General features: G+C 40.5%; 1 protein-coding gene across 1 annotated transcript; it reads left to right on the top strand.

Moving 5' to 3' along the window:
• The first annotated feature begins 8,756 nt into the window (after positions 1-8,756).
• LOC125268186 lies at positions 8,757-10,364 on the top strand. Its single transcript, XM_048190276.1, has 4 exons — positions 8,757-9,081; positions 9,369-9,462; positions 9,590-9,674; positions 10,035-10,364. The coding sequence occupies exons 1-4, from the start codon at positions 8,967-8,969 to the stop codon at positions 10,362-10,364; spliced, it is 624 nt and encodes a 207-aa protein (XP_048046233.1). The 5' UTR covers positions 8,757-8,966.
• The last annotated feature ends 5,107 nt before the right edge of the window (positions 10,365-15,471 follow it).

Raw genomic sequence — 15,471 nt, 5'->3', positions numbered from 1 at the left:
TTTTTATTTTGGAATTGCAGATGCAGATATTTTTTTTGTGTGAAATGCATTAAAAGCAAACACACTTTGCTAAGTTTTTTTTATATTTATTTTATATATATATATATATTTTTTTAACGGTTTAACCTGCATTTGTTGTACATGTAGGAATGTGAACCTGTTTTTCATTTTCATTTTGCATTGTAGAATTAAGTATGCTAATGCTGCACTGCTTTGAATGTTCTGAATTTGTTGTCAAGTTAAAAAAAAAAAAAAAGTATTTTAAACTTTTCCTTAAGAGCACATGCAGTCATGTCATGTGAACATGTTCATGGAGAAATAGGAAGCAGTTCCTGTGTAAAGGAAAACATTTCTGTACACATTTGTGTTTTATATAAATTAGGTCAAAAATTCAGGCTTAATGTTTTAAGTGTTTGAAGTGTTGTTGAAAGTGTGACACCTGCTGTAATCTGTTCCCTAGTAAAAAGGATTTATTACATATTTGCTGCGTCTGTAGTCATGTTTGAAGTATGGGGAAAAATGGTGATGTGATATTATTTTATAACATATAGTAGTAACTTGACTAAATGGGATTCATTAAAAGTGATTTAAACCTATAGGCTTAACATCAAGGATTAAATTTAAGATAGCATGATTAATTATAGTTCAATAAAAACCATTGTTTCATCTTAAAAATAAGTATGTAAATCACGTTTAATCAATGTCATTTGTTCATGTAAAATGAACACAGATATTTCAAGCTGGTTTAACATCATCTAGTGTTGTTAAGATAATGTGGTGTAATCACGTGGAACCACTGTCCACGATTAAATCATGTTCAACCAAAGTTTTATGCCTGCAAGGCAAGGTGATGGCGGCATTTGTGGGGAAAAGAAACCTGAATAATGAATGAATTTATATGTTTGGGTGAACTAACCCTTTAAACCCCCAAATAGAAACTTTATGTATGCATTTATATTATGGTAGTATCTTGAAAAAGTAAACTTTAAGAGATAATCAGTTTTATTGAGTGTTTGTGCCCAAGACACTAACAAAAAAAGGATTTACAAAAATCACATTTACATTTATTTACAGGTTTGCTTTTGGCAGATGCCTTTATCAAAAGTGACATACAGTGCTCTTATTACAGGGATGATCCCCATGGAGTAACCTGGAGTGAAGTGTCTTGATTAAGGATGGTGACAGCTGCGGAGATCGAACCAGCAACATTCTGCTTACCTTTAGCCCACTACACCACTAAAATAATAAAGCTGAATTCTTAAGACATGAATTATTAAACGTTTCAATCAGTTTAAATGTTTTACATGTAGTCTTGTTCATGGAGAGCACATGAATGTTTGGAGCAGATACAGCTGCAGCCAGATTGTCCCGCACATCTTCTCCCTCCTCTGGATCAAAGATGACCCCATGAGAGGAGCAGCAATGAGGGACATTATAGATGGCAAAGACAGGCGAAGGTGTTCATGGTGGTCAGCTGCTTCATCAGAATAAAGCTGCAGAATTGGCACAGCTGTGTGAGATGGCAGCAGGGCTGAAATATGCGATTGTAAGAACAATAAGTTTGAATAAAGCTTTGTTTCATGTGTTGTTGACTTGTGTATGTATTTATTTATTGTGATGATTACTTTTATTCATTTTATAACTCATTTATGTTTCCTATTGTCCGTAAATAAAATATATTTATTCATGCATTAATTCATTGCTTGTATATTGAGATGTGTTCACCTTGGTTGTAGTGTTTATTCATGCATAGCTATGTCATATGACAAAACATTACATTTAGCTTGTTTTACTAATACATTATTTTCTGTAAAAAAGTAATATAATTAAGTATTGGTCAGCATTTATTATTAAGTGTTAGGGTGGTCTAGCAATGCTGTTCATTCTGGGGTAATCTTTAGTAGTAATACATCAGTCTTCTCCACAGGTGAGATCTTCAAGCAGCTGTCCGACATCTCCTTTGTGCAGATATTGCAAATGCTGATGAAAACCGTACAAGGTAGTGTTGTCAAGTTACTGGTGCTGTGAGGTGTTAGTGCACCTGTCACTCATATCTTTTTTATTATATTATTATTGCAGAACTAACAATGAGCAATCATAATGACAAAAAAAAAAATAGATTATATACACAGAAAAAAAGCACAATGACAAGGTTAAATATCTGAATAATTCAACATAAGGCTTCAAAAATATATATATATATTTTTTATTATAAGCCTAAGGGATGAAACGACAGTTAAATTCAACGAGAAAAAGGAAAACAGGAGATTTAAGCCATTTTTGCTTGTGGATAAAATTGTATGCATATAAAATAAAGAAATTAACAACATATTCAAGAGATCGCGATTTTTTGTTATATAGCCTATCTTTAAGGATAAAACTGTGGGTCACATTAGTAGGGTAAAAAAAATCAATTTCAAGATATTTACAGATATGAATTAAACCTGTCACTCATATCTTTTAAGTTGTTGCCCTTGTGATAACGTCGTAGGTCACATGATAACGTCAACATGGCAGATTATATTCGGATCACATTCATACTCAACGAGATTAGTACCTACTCTTTTAGGCTCGTAAAGTAAGTACTTACTGAAATTAAGTACCTACTCAGTGAGTAGGCGATTTCGGACGCAACCATTCAGTTAGTTCCTGGTTCTTCTTCTTCTTTATATGGATTTGTGGCCTAAAGGTGTACAGAGCGCCCTCCGGCTGCAAGTATGAATTGTATCCAGCACTCATAGTGATGATATATAGAATAAATATAGAATAAATATTACTCCTCTGTATAGAAATTTGACATAAACATATAAGAATCCATCAATATTTCTCCAAATGTGCATGCTTTAAGCTAAAAGCCTATATGAAATGCCATAGAGGTAACATAATTGTTCAGACACTTTGCATCACAGAAATACATAATATTTTAAAGAATATAATAGAATACCATTATTTTAAATTGAGCTGAGACATGATTACAGAGGGTTTTTTCACACCCTACCTGACTGAAAGGCCTCATTAATATGCAAGTCATTTCAGGTCATTATTATTTGATTCTTTTGTCTCCTCAGGTGTAAATGGCCCATTATTCATGATCATTCATGCCTCCATGCATACTGTGTTTCTTGACAAAAAGTGACTTACAAAAACTAAATCAATATATTGTTTTATATGAAGGAGTAGGCAGCATAATTTTTACATAATTCTGAAGCAAAAACTCTAGTCTACAATCTCCAATACCCAGAAGTCTTATGAACACAGATTTAATATACTTTTTTTGGCCTTATTTCAGTGACTTAAGTTTTTTGTTTTTTCAATAACCACGCATAAACATTATTCCTTCAAAAACACAAACATGTACATACATGTTCCTCACATATTATGGTAGCCTAGTTTGTGTTGAATACAGTGTAATGACACTTGTGTCATTAATGTGTTTATGAACAAATGAAAAAAGCACAAATGTCAGGGCATGTCAAAACTTCTCCAGGCCCCAAATCACCCTCAGACTCCAGAGGGTTAAAATCATTTTAAATAATCAACTTTTTTTCATCTAATGAGTACCAGGTAATCTTTAGAACTTAAAACTTCTTGTCAAGACAACTAAAAAACAAAACAAGTTGAGCCAACTTGAAAAAATAGGGCAACCTATCGCACTCAACTTTTTAAGTTAACTCAAATAATTTGCTCCAGTTAAAGTCAATGTAAAAACTGTTGTTCATCTAATGAGTACAGGTAGTCTTTTGAACTTAAAACTTCTAAATCTTCCAAGTCTGAGTACTGAAACTGAGCCGACACTGCCAGCATTGGGTTACAATCATGCTGACAAAAATTGAACACTTAGCCAGTACTGGTCCAAGACTGGGTACTAAAACTAAGCCAGCAATGGGCCACAATCACTCTAGCAAAAATTGTACACTTAGCCAGAACAGGTCTGAGTCTTGTTTGCTAAATAAAATAATATACTTGCACTTATCTATAAGCACTTATTTGCACTTATATCTCTTCAGCAGAATTAAAAACGTTTTGTGTGTTCACTACAACTTCTATAATATGTGTATTATAGTTTAGTGTAGTTTTATTTTATGAAAACAGAGCTTTGAATAATTTGTTTTTCCACAAAATAAAATTAATTAAAATATCATTAAAAAAAAATCTTTTACAGTGTCCTTGTTAAGCCTACATGTACTTATGCATGTCAACTAAATATGTCAACTTTACAAAGATTAAGGGTTTGGCACCCTGTTTTTTTTTCATGGCATCCCCACCTTCAACCCCATGAATCACTCCATGCCTACCCCATAACACCAATATATGCTCCTTTTCCCCAATAAATGACACAACGAAAATATGAGTGACATGACAATTTATTTGAAACATATTTGAAACATTAAAAAACAAAAGAACTCCAAAGAACTCCAGGAGACTTCTCAAGTAAGCGTACCCTAAAAGAGGAACAGATTGACAGGTGTAATTAGTTTGCCTTTGGGCCCGCTCTTTGGTTCTTCCATCTCTGTCTGAAGTCTTTTGATGAACTATTCAATCTCTCCATCTGATGCACTGGCAGTACTTGCATTTCTTTGCACTGATTTAAAAGAGAAGAAAAAATATATAAGTCGCAATACTATAGAGCAGGGGTGCCCAATCCTGTTCCTGGAGATCTGCCTTCCTGCAAAGTTCAGCTCCAACCCTGATAAAACACACCTTAATCAGTTAATTAAGATCTCCAGGAGCACTTGATAATTATAGACAGGTGTTTTCAGCAAGGCTGGAGCTAAACTTTGCATGTAGGTAGATCTCCAGGAACAGGATTGGGCACCCCTGCTATAGAGTATAGACTGTTACCAATCCAGTTTCCTTTAACATCAACAAAAGACTACTTTAAACTGCAAAGGTTAAACAGAAGTTGCATCTGGCATGACATTTACGCGTATTTACACAGACTATTTTTTTTTTTTTTTTTAACTTTTATTTTATTTTCTCAAGTGCAGTCATACAGTATGTCACAAATGAACTTTTTGACGGTACGGTATTGATGATACAATAAAGTGTCAAGGGCAAGTCCACAAGTAGAATAAGAGTCCATAGATGTCTTCCATCCTAACAATAATATATGTGAGGTAAGATCCTTATCTCTGCAATACCACATATACATTTTGTAAATAATAGAGTAATTTTTACAATGCAAATGACCATTGATAAATAAATGACAAATAAGTAAATAAAATAATAATAGAAGTAAGACAAATATAATCTGCATAATAGTCATATCAAATGAAAATGTTGGGCAATGGAAGACCATTTATTTAGGAATACATCTGCTTTCAGTTATATAATAATATAATAATGCTGTTATATGCTCCATGTTATAAACATCTTGGATTCTTTCCCTCCATTGTGCAACCGTTGGAGGGTGTGGCTTCAGCCAGGAGGCTGTGATTACCTTATTCGCTATTAAAAGGAGGACTCTCAGCAAACATGTTTGGAGACATTTTTTTAATTTCTTTTTGTACATTTTGCCAGTATTCTGATATCTTTGGGCAGTCCCAAAATATATGCGTGTGGTCTTCCACTAAGCCACAACCCCTCCAAGAGCCGTCTAAAGTGTTGCTCCATTTTGATGTTATGAATGGAGTCCTAAAATATCTCATTTTAATTTTCCATCCAAATTCCTTTCAGTTAGGACTACTGGTTACCCTGTGTCTTTGACTGCATGAAGTCTCCCACTGCTTATCTGTAATTATTGTGTTCATTTCTAATTCCCATTTTTCTTCCCGCAATATTTTGTAAATATGTGAAATGAATTTTGACTTCACTATTCCTTCTGTTATTGATATGAAGAAACATTCTATTTTTGTTGGTAGAGAGCAGAGCTTTTCCCATTCTTGATGATTTTGGAGGTAATGTCTAATTTGTAAGTACCTAAAGAAGTCTTGATTTGGTCAATCATATTTCTCTTTGAGCTGTTCAAATGATTTCAAGGCTGCTCCGTCAAACAGCTGGTCCAAAACCACTAGACCCTTTTCTGTCCATTTCAGGAATCCCTTGTCCAGCCTAGCTGGGGAGAACTCACAGTTATTTGCTATCCTTATAGCTCTGGAAATAGTCATGGGAAGTTGAAGTTTTTTCCTCACAATTGACCATATTTTTAAGGTGTTTTTACTCCATACATTAGTAATCTTCTATTTCCCCCATATGTCTTGGTTTAGGAATTGGATTGAATCCAATGGCAAATTTGGGCATTCACTCTGCTCCATTCCAACCCATATAGTGTCAATATCTTGGGACATCCATGCAACCATTGATCTTAATTGGGCTGCCCAATAGTATGTTTTAAGGCTAGTCAGGTCCAGGCCTCCATTTTCCTTTGGGCAAAGTAGTCTTTTAAATTTAAGTCTGGGTCGCTTTCCTTGCCAAATAAACTTGGATAACCATTTATCTAATGTGGTAAAGGTGGAAGTAGGAACATAGATAGGTAGTGATTGGAAGAGAAAGAGCAACCTTGGTAAAATGTTCATTCTTATAGTTTCTATTCTTCCTATCAGGGAGAGTGGCAGAATTTCCCATCTTGTAAGGTCTCCTTTTATGTGGTCCATCAATTTCCCGTAGTTGGCTTTAAATAGTTTTGATAGGTCTGTCATTATGATAATTCCCAGATATCTAAATCCTTGCGACCAGTGGAAATCAAGCCTTTCTGATAATTGGATTGGCCAATGTCCAACTAGCATCATTGCCTCAGACTTTGATTGGTTGATTTGATAACCTGAGAGTTCTCCATATTTTTTTAAGGTGTCTAGCAGTGCAGGGACAGAAAGGACTGGATCCCTTATATAGGTCAGGATATCATCTGCATTAAGAGATATCTTGTGCTCCTTATTTCCCATGTCTTTAATACCTTTTATTTCCTCATTCTGTCTTATAGATGCTGCCAAGGGTGCAATATTAATAGCAAAGAGCAAAGGGCTAAGACAGTCCCCTTGCCTCAACAAGGACAGAGAGTTGTGACCAGTCTCTCTGGGGATGTGCACACAGTGCTATCGCAACTATAGCCTTAGCGTGATATGTTGCCTAAATTTGAAATTTTTGTAGTATGGCCTATTGTAAACGCCAACGAAAACTAAATATTAAAAAAAATAATAAATAAATAAAAAAGAGAGAGAAAATAAAAACCGCTCGACTGAGGGGAACCCGTCCTTTCTTTTTAGTTAACTTTAAATAATAAAACTAGCCAAACAAGTGTTACAGGATAAGTGTTTTTTTTTTTCTTCTTCTGCTTTTTGTTTTTCTCTATATCACTACTCACAGTTCAATAAAGTTTCATTTGTTCATCGATGGCCACCATGGAGAATGCTCTTCAAATCCGCGTTGGTCATTGAATTCGCTCTGTTTGACGTTGAAGCCTTAGTTCATTTGTTTTTCAAGAGTTCCGCCTGTAGCGTCTCACGTTCGTTCAAATGGACATGGATACCCAACTCTCCGAGCGTTGCGGCCGCATCTGCGAGGGTCGTGAAGGTCTTCGTTCCAGAGGTCAGGTGAATTTTCAGCTTGGCAGGAAATGGCGATTGAGCTTTGATGTTCTTCTCTTTAAGCAATTTCATCACGTCTCTTACTTGCTTGCGTTTCTTCTGGATGTCTGATGTGTAGTCCTGGTCAAAGAAGATCCTCTGTCCGTTATATGGCACTCCTCCGCAATGTTTCCATGCTTCCTGGATTACCGTTTCTTTGATTCTGTAGTCTAGAAATCTGACGATAATGGATCTCGGAGGGCTCGCTGGGTCTTTCGGTCTCATAGTCAGTGAGCGGTGTGCTCTCACTACATTTAAGTTGAGCTCTTCTGGTAATGTCAGTGAGGTTCGGTTGAGATCATTTACGAAACTCAGCATGTCTTTGTTGGTTTCCTCGTCTTCTTTCACGCCGTATATGCGGACGTTATTCCGTCTTGCTCTGGACTCTAGGTCTTCACATTTTGCTGGCAAATTAGCATCTCTTTGCAGCAAGTAATAAAGGGCTCGCTCGTTTCTTTGAGTTTTATCTTCTGCGTCACTTAGCCTCTGTTCGTATTCTATCACACGCTGTTCTAATTTCGTCATCCTTTCGTCTACTTCGGTCAGTGCAGATTCTACTCTTGCTAATGAGTCTTTAGTATCTTTAGAGGCTTCAGCGTGCTCCTTTCTTAATATGCGCAGTTCGGCTAGCACTGCCGCCATGTGCTCTTCTCCCTCGTCCTTTGGGTTCTGTTGTTCATCTTTTTTTGGTGCTTTGCTCTTCTTATCCATGTCTTTTCGATTACTGGCCATTTCGATTGATTATTGTGAGTGTTTTTTGCAGAAAGTAAGATTTATAATTAAGGTTTGGCTAGTTTTAACAAATTCTCCTCTGGGAGCTTAAGAATCAGGCTGCCGCCACGACCATGACGTCACAGGAAGTCCCCACACAGACTATTTAAAGCTCATCATGTACATGTATTTACACAAAAAATGCATAATGCAAATAAAAAACAACAACTCATTAGTGTAACATCTGATGACCCCACAGCTGTGCAGACAGGCTTTCTTCCTCTCCATGGACCTGGCCCTCCATCCCGCCCCCTGGTCCACCTCCGTTCTGCCTCCCTCCTGAACTTTTATGACTGTTGGGAGCGTCTAGAAGCCGCTCCTTAGAGGGGGGGCTCTGTCACATGTGCTCTGTGTCTGTCCTTGGACTTTTAAGGGTTTCCTGTGCTATACGTTGTAGTTTTTTGTTGTTTTTCATGTTGATTTGTCTCCCCAGGTGTTTCTTGTTTCCTTGTTATCTTGTTAAGCCTGTTTGCCCCTCGGTGCGTTCCAAACGGGATATATCACCCTCCGAAGGGCACTTCGGAGTGAAAATAATCATGGCCGCCATGTTGAAGGGTCGTTCCAAACCGAAGTGCTCAAAACTGGCCACTTCAAAGGGCCCTTTGGAATGAAGGATTTCGAAGGGAACAACTGATGGACACTTCGGTCCCCCATGATCCTTTGCAGTTGTTAGGCGTTTTGAAGTTGTATGGCGGCACAATGTCTACAGGAAGCAATGTCTACTCGGACTTGGATTTTGTCCATAAATGTATGTATAATAGTATTTTTTATACTACTGTACTATTTATACAAGTTAGATTCGGTGCATTATTATGGTCAAAGCGACATTGTACTTCAACAAAAATACTTTACAGCTCCCTTTATCAGTCCATTGAAAAGTTTTAAATACATAGACACAAAATACATTACATTTAACGTAGAATACCGGCAGTCGCTGATAATGTTACTACAGTAAATGTATAAAATCAATGCGTATTTAATACAAAGAGTACATCAGGGGAAAAATGCATGTACGTTGTCTTTGCATACACGCAGGGTCTACAGAGGAGACCAAGCTCTTCATTATACTCCGTGCTGAGAATGAGCATCTCTTCACGGGCAAAAGAAATGCATCGAAACAAGCCTGGGCGTAAGAACCATGTCGTTATTTCATTTCTTTATGTAAATAGTAATGTCCTATTTTATGCTTTCTGTGTGACATCAAAATGCATACAAATCTTCCTTTATTGTTTGTTTGTTTGTTATTGTTGTTATAGAACTGTAATTAAAGAAATTAATTTGGAGGGGAAGATTACTGGCCAGCAAGCCGCAAAGAAATGGGAAAATTTGAAGGAGTACAAGGTACATTCATAATAATAAAAAATAAAAAGAAGAAGATCTGAACACTGTTGTTCTCCCTTTATTTAGAAAAAAAAATTAATTTTAATTTTTTTGTATTTTTTTATTATTTGATATATTTTTTATTCTTTTTTTTTTTCTTTTTTTTTTGATCACCTGGCCAAGACGTTTTGGATGTGCATACCTTCACCTTTTCCACATTCATAATAATAACATCAAAGTTCACCTGAACAACCACGTTTTCCCAGTCATTATAATTTAGAAATGTGTGATACATATATCCTCAATATATTTCTTTTTTTTTTTTATGGACAAGTAAGGGATGGTGCTTGTCACATTACATATTATTGCCTTCTTTTACAGGAGCTTAAGTGTCCACCAACGGGCACAGAGACGGAGTCCGGAGAGGCCACTGCTGCATCTTGGCCTTTCTTCATTCCGATGGATGAAGCAATAGGTGGAAGGCCATCTATTGCACCTCCTGTTCTTATTGCTTCATCTACTCAGGATGAAGTTGCAGGCCCTTCAACTGAGACCTCACCTCCAGCTGTCAGGAAGAAGAGAAAGAGTAAAGGATGTGTTTTAGACTTCCTTGTGGCCAAGGCAGCCAGAGAGGAAGAAAGAGAAAAAGCTGCTGCTGAAAGAAGTGAGAGGTTTCTTTCTTTGTTTGAAAAACTTGTAAATAAAATGTAAATTAACAAAGCATTTGGTGTGTTCTATTGGTTTTATTATGATTTGCTTATGATATTTTTATTTCACATCACAGCCATTCATGCTCTATTCGGTTTCACAGACAAGGATTAAGCCTAGTCCCAGACTAAAATGCATGTTCGAGCTGTCTTAACTGAAAATAAATTACACTGACATCTCTTTAAATGTGTCAGTGCCATTGTTTTGTCTCAAGATTTTTCTAATGCATTTTTATAAAAGCACCTTAAATATCCTAACTTAACTAAGGCATAGTCCTGTCTTAAGCTAAGCCTTGTCTGTGAAACAGGGAGTATATGTTCTAATATATGAACTTTATTTTGCTAGTTGTGATATAAATAATTACAGCTGTGGAAAGTGTTATGTTTCAGTATGCAGTGAGTTTTGTATAAACACAAATATAAAACCACCAGACAGAAATTACTGGTGTAGTAGAGATGAAGCATACACGGATATCCACAATGCAGGATACTTTAATCAAACAAAGGAGAGATTTACACACAATACATGTTAGATTAACAATGAGGACAGACAAGGAGTGAAGGGAGTGAGTCCATATAAAGGGATGTGCTGATGATGAAGTCCAGGTGCGGGTAATGAGTGATGATGGGGAGAAGACGAGGGAAGTGAGTGCAGGTGCGGAAACAGGAGGATCATGGGAAATGGAGTCCGGGAAACACGGGAACTGTGACAGTACCCGCCCCCCTCCCGGTAGGCACGTCCTCGCGCCGTAGATAGAACAACCGGGAGGGGTGGTGGGCGCCCTGGAGACCTCATGCAGGTGCAGGGAGAGGAGCGGACTGGGGTGGAGGTCTCCAGAGTGGATCCATCAGCCATGGTGGATCGGGAGCATCGGTAAGCCATGGCAGGTCAGGGGCCGTGGGCGGCCATGGAGGGTCAGGAACTGCAGCAGGCCATGGTGGGTCAGGAACTGCAGCAGGCCATGGTGGGTCAGGACCTGCAGAAGGCCATGGTGGGTCAGGAGCTGCAGCAGGCCATGGTGGGTCAGGAGCTGCAGCAGGTCATGGTGGGTCAGGAGCTGCAGCAGGCCATGGTGGGTCAGGAGCTGCAGCAGGCCATGGTGGGTCAGGAGCTGCAGCAGGCTATGAAGGGTCAATGTCCGAGGGCAGCCATTGCGGGTCAATGTCCGAGGGCGGCCATTGCAGCTCAATGTCCGAGGGCGGCCATTGCGGGTCTGGAGCCTTGGTGGGCTCTGGCGACCCCGAAACCCCGCCCAGGAGATCCCCACCCACAGGTACTGGGCCCCCCAAAAAAAAATACTTGGGGAGTTTTAGGGTAGGCTCAACTGGAGTGGAAGCATGGGCTGGAGTGGGCCCGTGGGCGCCGGCAGTGGGCTCATGACAGGCTGGAGCGGCTGGTTCAGCGGCGGCTGGAGCGGCTGGCTCTGAGACGGCGGCTGGAGCAGAGGGCTCGGCGGCGGCGGCTGGAGCAGAGGGCTCGGCGGTGGCGGCTGGAGCAGAGGGCTCGGCAGAGACTGGAGATACTGGCTCGGCGGCTGAGACTGGAGATACTGGCTCGGCGGCTGAGACTGGAGATACTGGCTCGGCAGCTGAGACTGGAGATACTGGCTCGGCGGCGGAGACTGGAGATACTGGCCCGTTGGCAGCTACTGGAGATGCTGGCCCGTTGGCAGCTACTGGAGATACTGGCTCGTTGGCAGCTACTGGCTCGGTCCAAAAGTCTATTAACCAGACCGCATCCCTTGGCGGCTTGTGAGAGGTTGGAGCAGAGGGCTCGGTGGGGATTGGAGAAGCTTGCTCGGCGGTGGAGACTGGAGATGGCTCCGTGGAGACTGGAGAGGGCTCTGAGGTTTTCCTCTTCCTTCTCCTCCGCTTTCTAGACCCAGCGGAGGTGTGTGGGTCCAGCGTGACACAGGAAAACAATTCACTGGAGAGGCATGCGGAGGAAGACGAAGGTTGACCAACTGGCCAGGCCACCCGTATCTCTGGGAGGACTGGACGAGATAAACACTTAACATCCTGAACCTCGTCAACAAGGAAATTGGAGCCGTTTAAATACAAAATTAGATTAATAGTATCTTTTAAGGAAAAATAATCATCAGGTTCATCAAAGCGGATTGTGTTCTCGTCCAGTCCGTCCAGAAACAGGGCGATCAAATGAGCATCCAACCAGTGAGTCAAATAAGCAAGCTCTACGAACTCCTCCACATACCTCTCCAGCGAACGTCCAACCTGGAACAGTCCGATGAGCCTGTTAGAATAAGGTGCAGAAACAGGAGGATCATGGGAAATGGAGTCCGGGAAACACGGGAACTGTGACAATTACAATATAAACCAGCAACAATATTAATATTTGTAATAACACAGCAGTTTTGATGGATTATGAACAATTTATTGTAGTGATTTTTACTTTGTCCATCAAAGGACACAAAGTAAAATAGGGATTGGTACTCACGTCACCGCTGACATTGTGATTTTTGGATCATACGTCTCTTAAGGTGTGGTTATGAGTACATCAGATGACCACTTCCCCCCCTTTCCCTAGTTCAGGGCACCAGTCAAGGTCTTTTGCCATTGGCAGTATGAGAACACTCCCAACAGGGGCTTTCATTCATTTAGAATTAATGTAAAGTGGTCAGCTGATTTATCTGAAAGATTGGTGATATTGCTAACTTGTAGAACCTCTTCTGTATTATCACAAGGAAGACACAAGTGTAATAAAATAAATTTATTAACAAAAAGATAAACAAGAATAACTAACACAGCTACTAAATGAATACTATGAATAATAAAGGAATAAAGTGCATAAGCTACATAGAATACAAGTGATTATGTTGGGTGTGGCTATGGAAGAGTTACGCTATCTTATGGAAAGATAAACTGTTTCTCTGAAAATAGTAAGGTGGAGAACCTTATTATGCACCAAACAAATAAACGAAAGATTATTTGTTATTAACTAACATCAGCTATATTACATCTAATGGAAATTAGGAAATTATATACTGATAATATACAACAATGCCAAGGTCTCTGGAAAGAGGTTTGGTTAAGTGATATTTACGTTCCACTTGGTCGAGTCCGATGACGGTGACGTCTTCCACTGGTTGTGCTGGGCGACAGGAGAGGAGCCAGAATCTGTTTCAACAGTCTTGAACACGAAGCTCTGTGGGATGCTGATCTCCTGGAGCACCAAAGGGTCCTAAAATCTGGAACACGCAGATGAGGCCCTGGTGTAGGTGCAGAAGGTCCTTAACAATCTGGAACACGCAGACGAAGGTACCTTGAAGTGAGGGTTTGCTCTCCTGAGCTTAACCTTGTTGCAGATGTCGTTACTGTCTCGCTGGACGGAAACTCTGAACGTAGTGTTTGTTGATGTCTCTTTCCTGACAAGCTAGAGGCTCAGAACGTGGTCGTCTCTGTTGCTGCCTCACAAGCTGTAGACTCAGATCATGGGATCTGTTGTTGTCTCTCTGGATGGACCAGAGGCTCAGAACTGTGTTGTATCTGCTCTGTTTTCTCCTATGGGAGACTCAGAACAATATCTGTTAATGTCTCACTCCTTACAGAGTTGGGACCCAGAACGGTGTATCTGTTGTGTCTTTCCCCTTTGACGGGCAGACTCAGAACTGTGTATCTGTTAATGTCTATCCCCTTTGACAGACAGACTCAGAACAAGGAATGTCTGTTGAAAGGGTACCTTTATCCCTTTCCGATGAGGAGGAGATTGCATTTTGGCGCTTCTCCATTCCAGTGCTGTGATTGGCTACTGCCATCAGAGGGGACACACAAAGTGTGGCCCACCCTTCTCTCCCCTGTGAAACTCATTTGCATAAAGCACAAAGTTGGAAGTCTTTACAGTGTCTTTAAAGTTTACCAGTGCATTTCTCACTTTCCAAACCACCACCAGAATACCTTTGGCAATATTCTAAACAAATAGAGACTAAACATCATGGAAAAAGATTGAACTGTCATTCAATTGTACATTAACAGCTGAATTTGTATCAGATGTTGCACTACAAATAGCTGTCACTGAGAATACTTATTTCTGTGAATAAGTTTGAAATGGATGTGTAGTTTGCATCAGTTCTAAGGTTTTCAAACATAGTTTTGAATGGATTTGGATGGATCTTTGTGACCTCTCTGTTTCACCCATTTCTGCTAAGGTCCCGAGGAATTTTTATGGCAGTCTCTGGCTAACCTTAGGAAGTAGCGTCTAGATGGTGAAGGGCAGTAACTGCCTGTGGACCAATGAGAAGCCTTGTTCTTCCCAGGCTTGGTACAAGAGGTCTTCTTCTTACCCTCTAAGAGAGGTCTGGATGTTGTCCATCACAAAGCGTCATGCCAGTAGTCTCCTGCTGATCAGCACAAACTTGTGGGGCTTCTTCAGGTTCCGCATGTGGAGTAACTGTGTCTCCTACACTCATGCAGAGATTATGCAACATGGTGCATGTGCACTACCTTGGGTGCAAATCTGTGATCCACTGGAAGTGATTGCAGGAAAATTGATCTCCATCTGGTCTTTAGCATGCCAAATGCCCTTTCAATGATGCAGCGTGCCCTGGCATGGTAGCTGTGACGAGCAGGGCGGGCGAGAGCCGTGAGGGAACGGCGCGAGGCCGGTGACGCGAGTGATAATGTGCGTCACCAGCGAGGCGTGCCGGCCTCGAGTCTCTCACGGAGGAGCTCCGGGGGCATAAAAGGAGGAGCGACATCAGTGAAGGACAAGAGAGGACCAGGCCTGGACTTTACGTTATGTTTTATTATGTTTGTGTGGCCGGCAGACGTCCGCGAGGGTCTGCCGGCATTACTTTCGTTTTGTTCTTTGTTTATTTTGAATTAAACTTTTGTTGAACGTTCGCCGGTTCCCGCCTCCTTCTTCCCACATCTACTGACCTCGTTACATTGGTGCCGAAACCCGGGAGGAAGGAGGGACATGCTGTCGAAGAGCCCTCGCTGCTGAGGGGGATCGCGGTGCTGCGGAGTTCGGGCAGCGCGGGAGTGTGTGTAGACCGCGAGAGGCTGCCCGAGGCGGTGGTGCTGGAGCCTTGTGAAAGGTGGGACGGAGACCCGGATGCCGTGCTCCTGGGACGAGGTGGGGTGGCTGCCGTCCT

Source organism: Megalobrama amblycephala, linkage group LG5 (genome assembly GCF_018812025.1).
Source record: "Megalobrama amblycephala isolate DHTTF-2021 linkage group LG5, ASM1881202v1, whole genome shotgun sequence".
Lineage (NCBI taxonomy): Eukaryota > Metazoa > Chordata > Actinopteri > Cypriniformes > Xenocyprididae > Megalobrama > Megalobrama amblycephala.
Note: the sequence above shows the minus strand (reverse complement) of the source record. Positions and strands in the feature narration are given on the sequence as shown.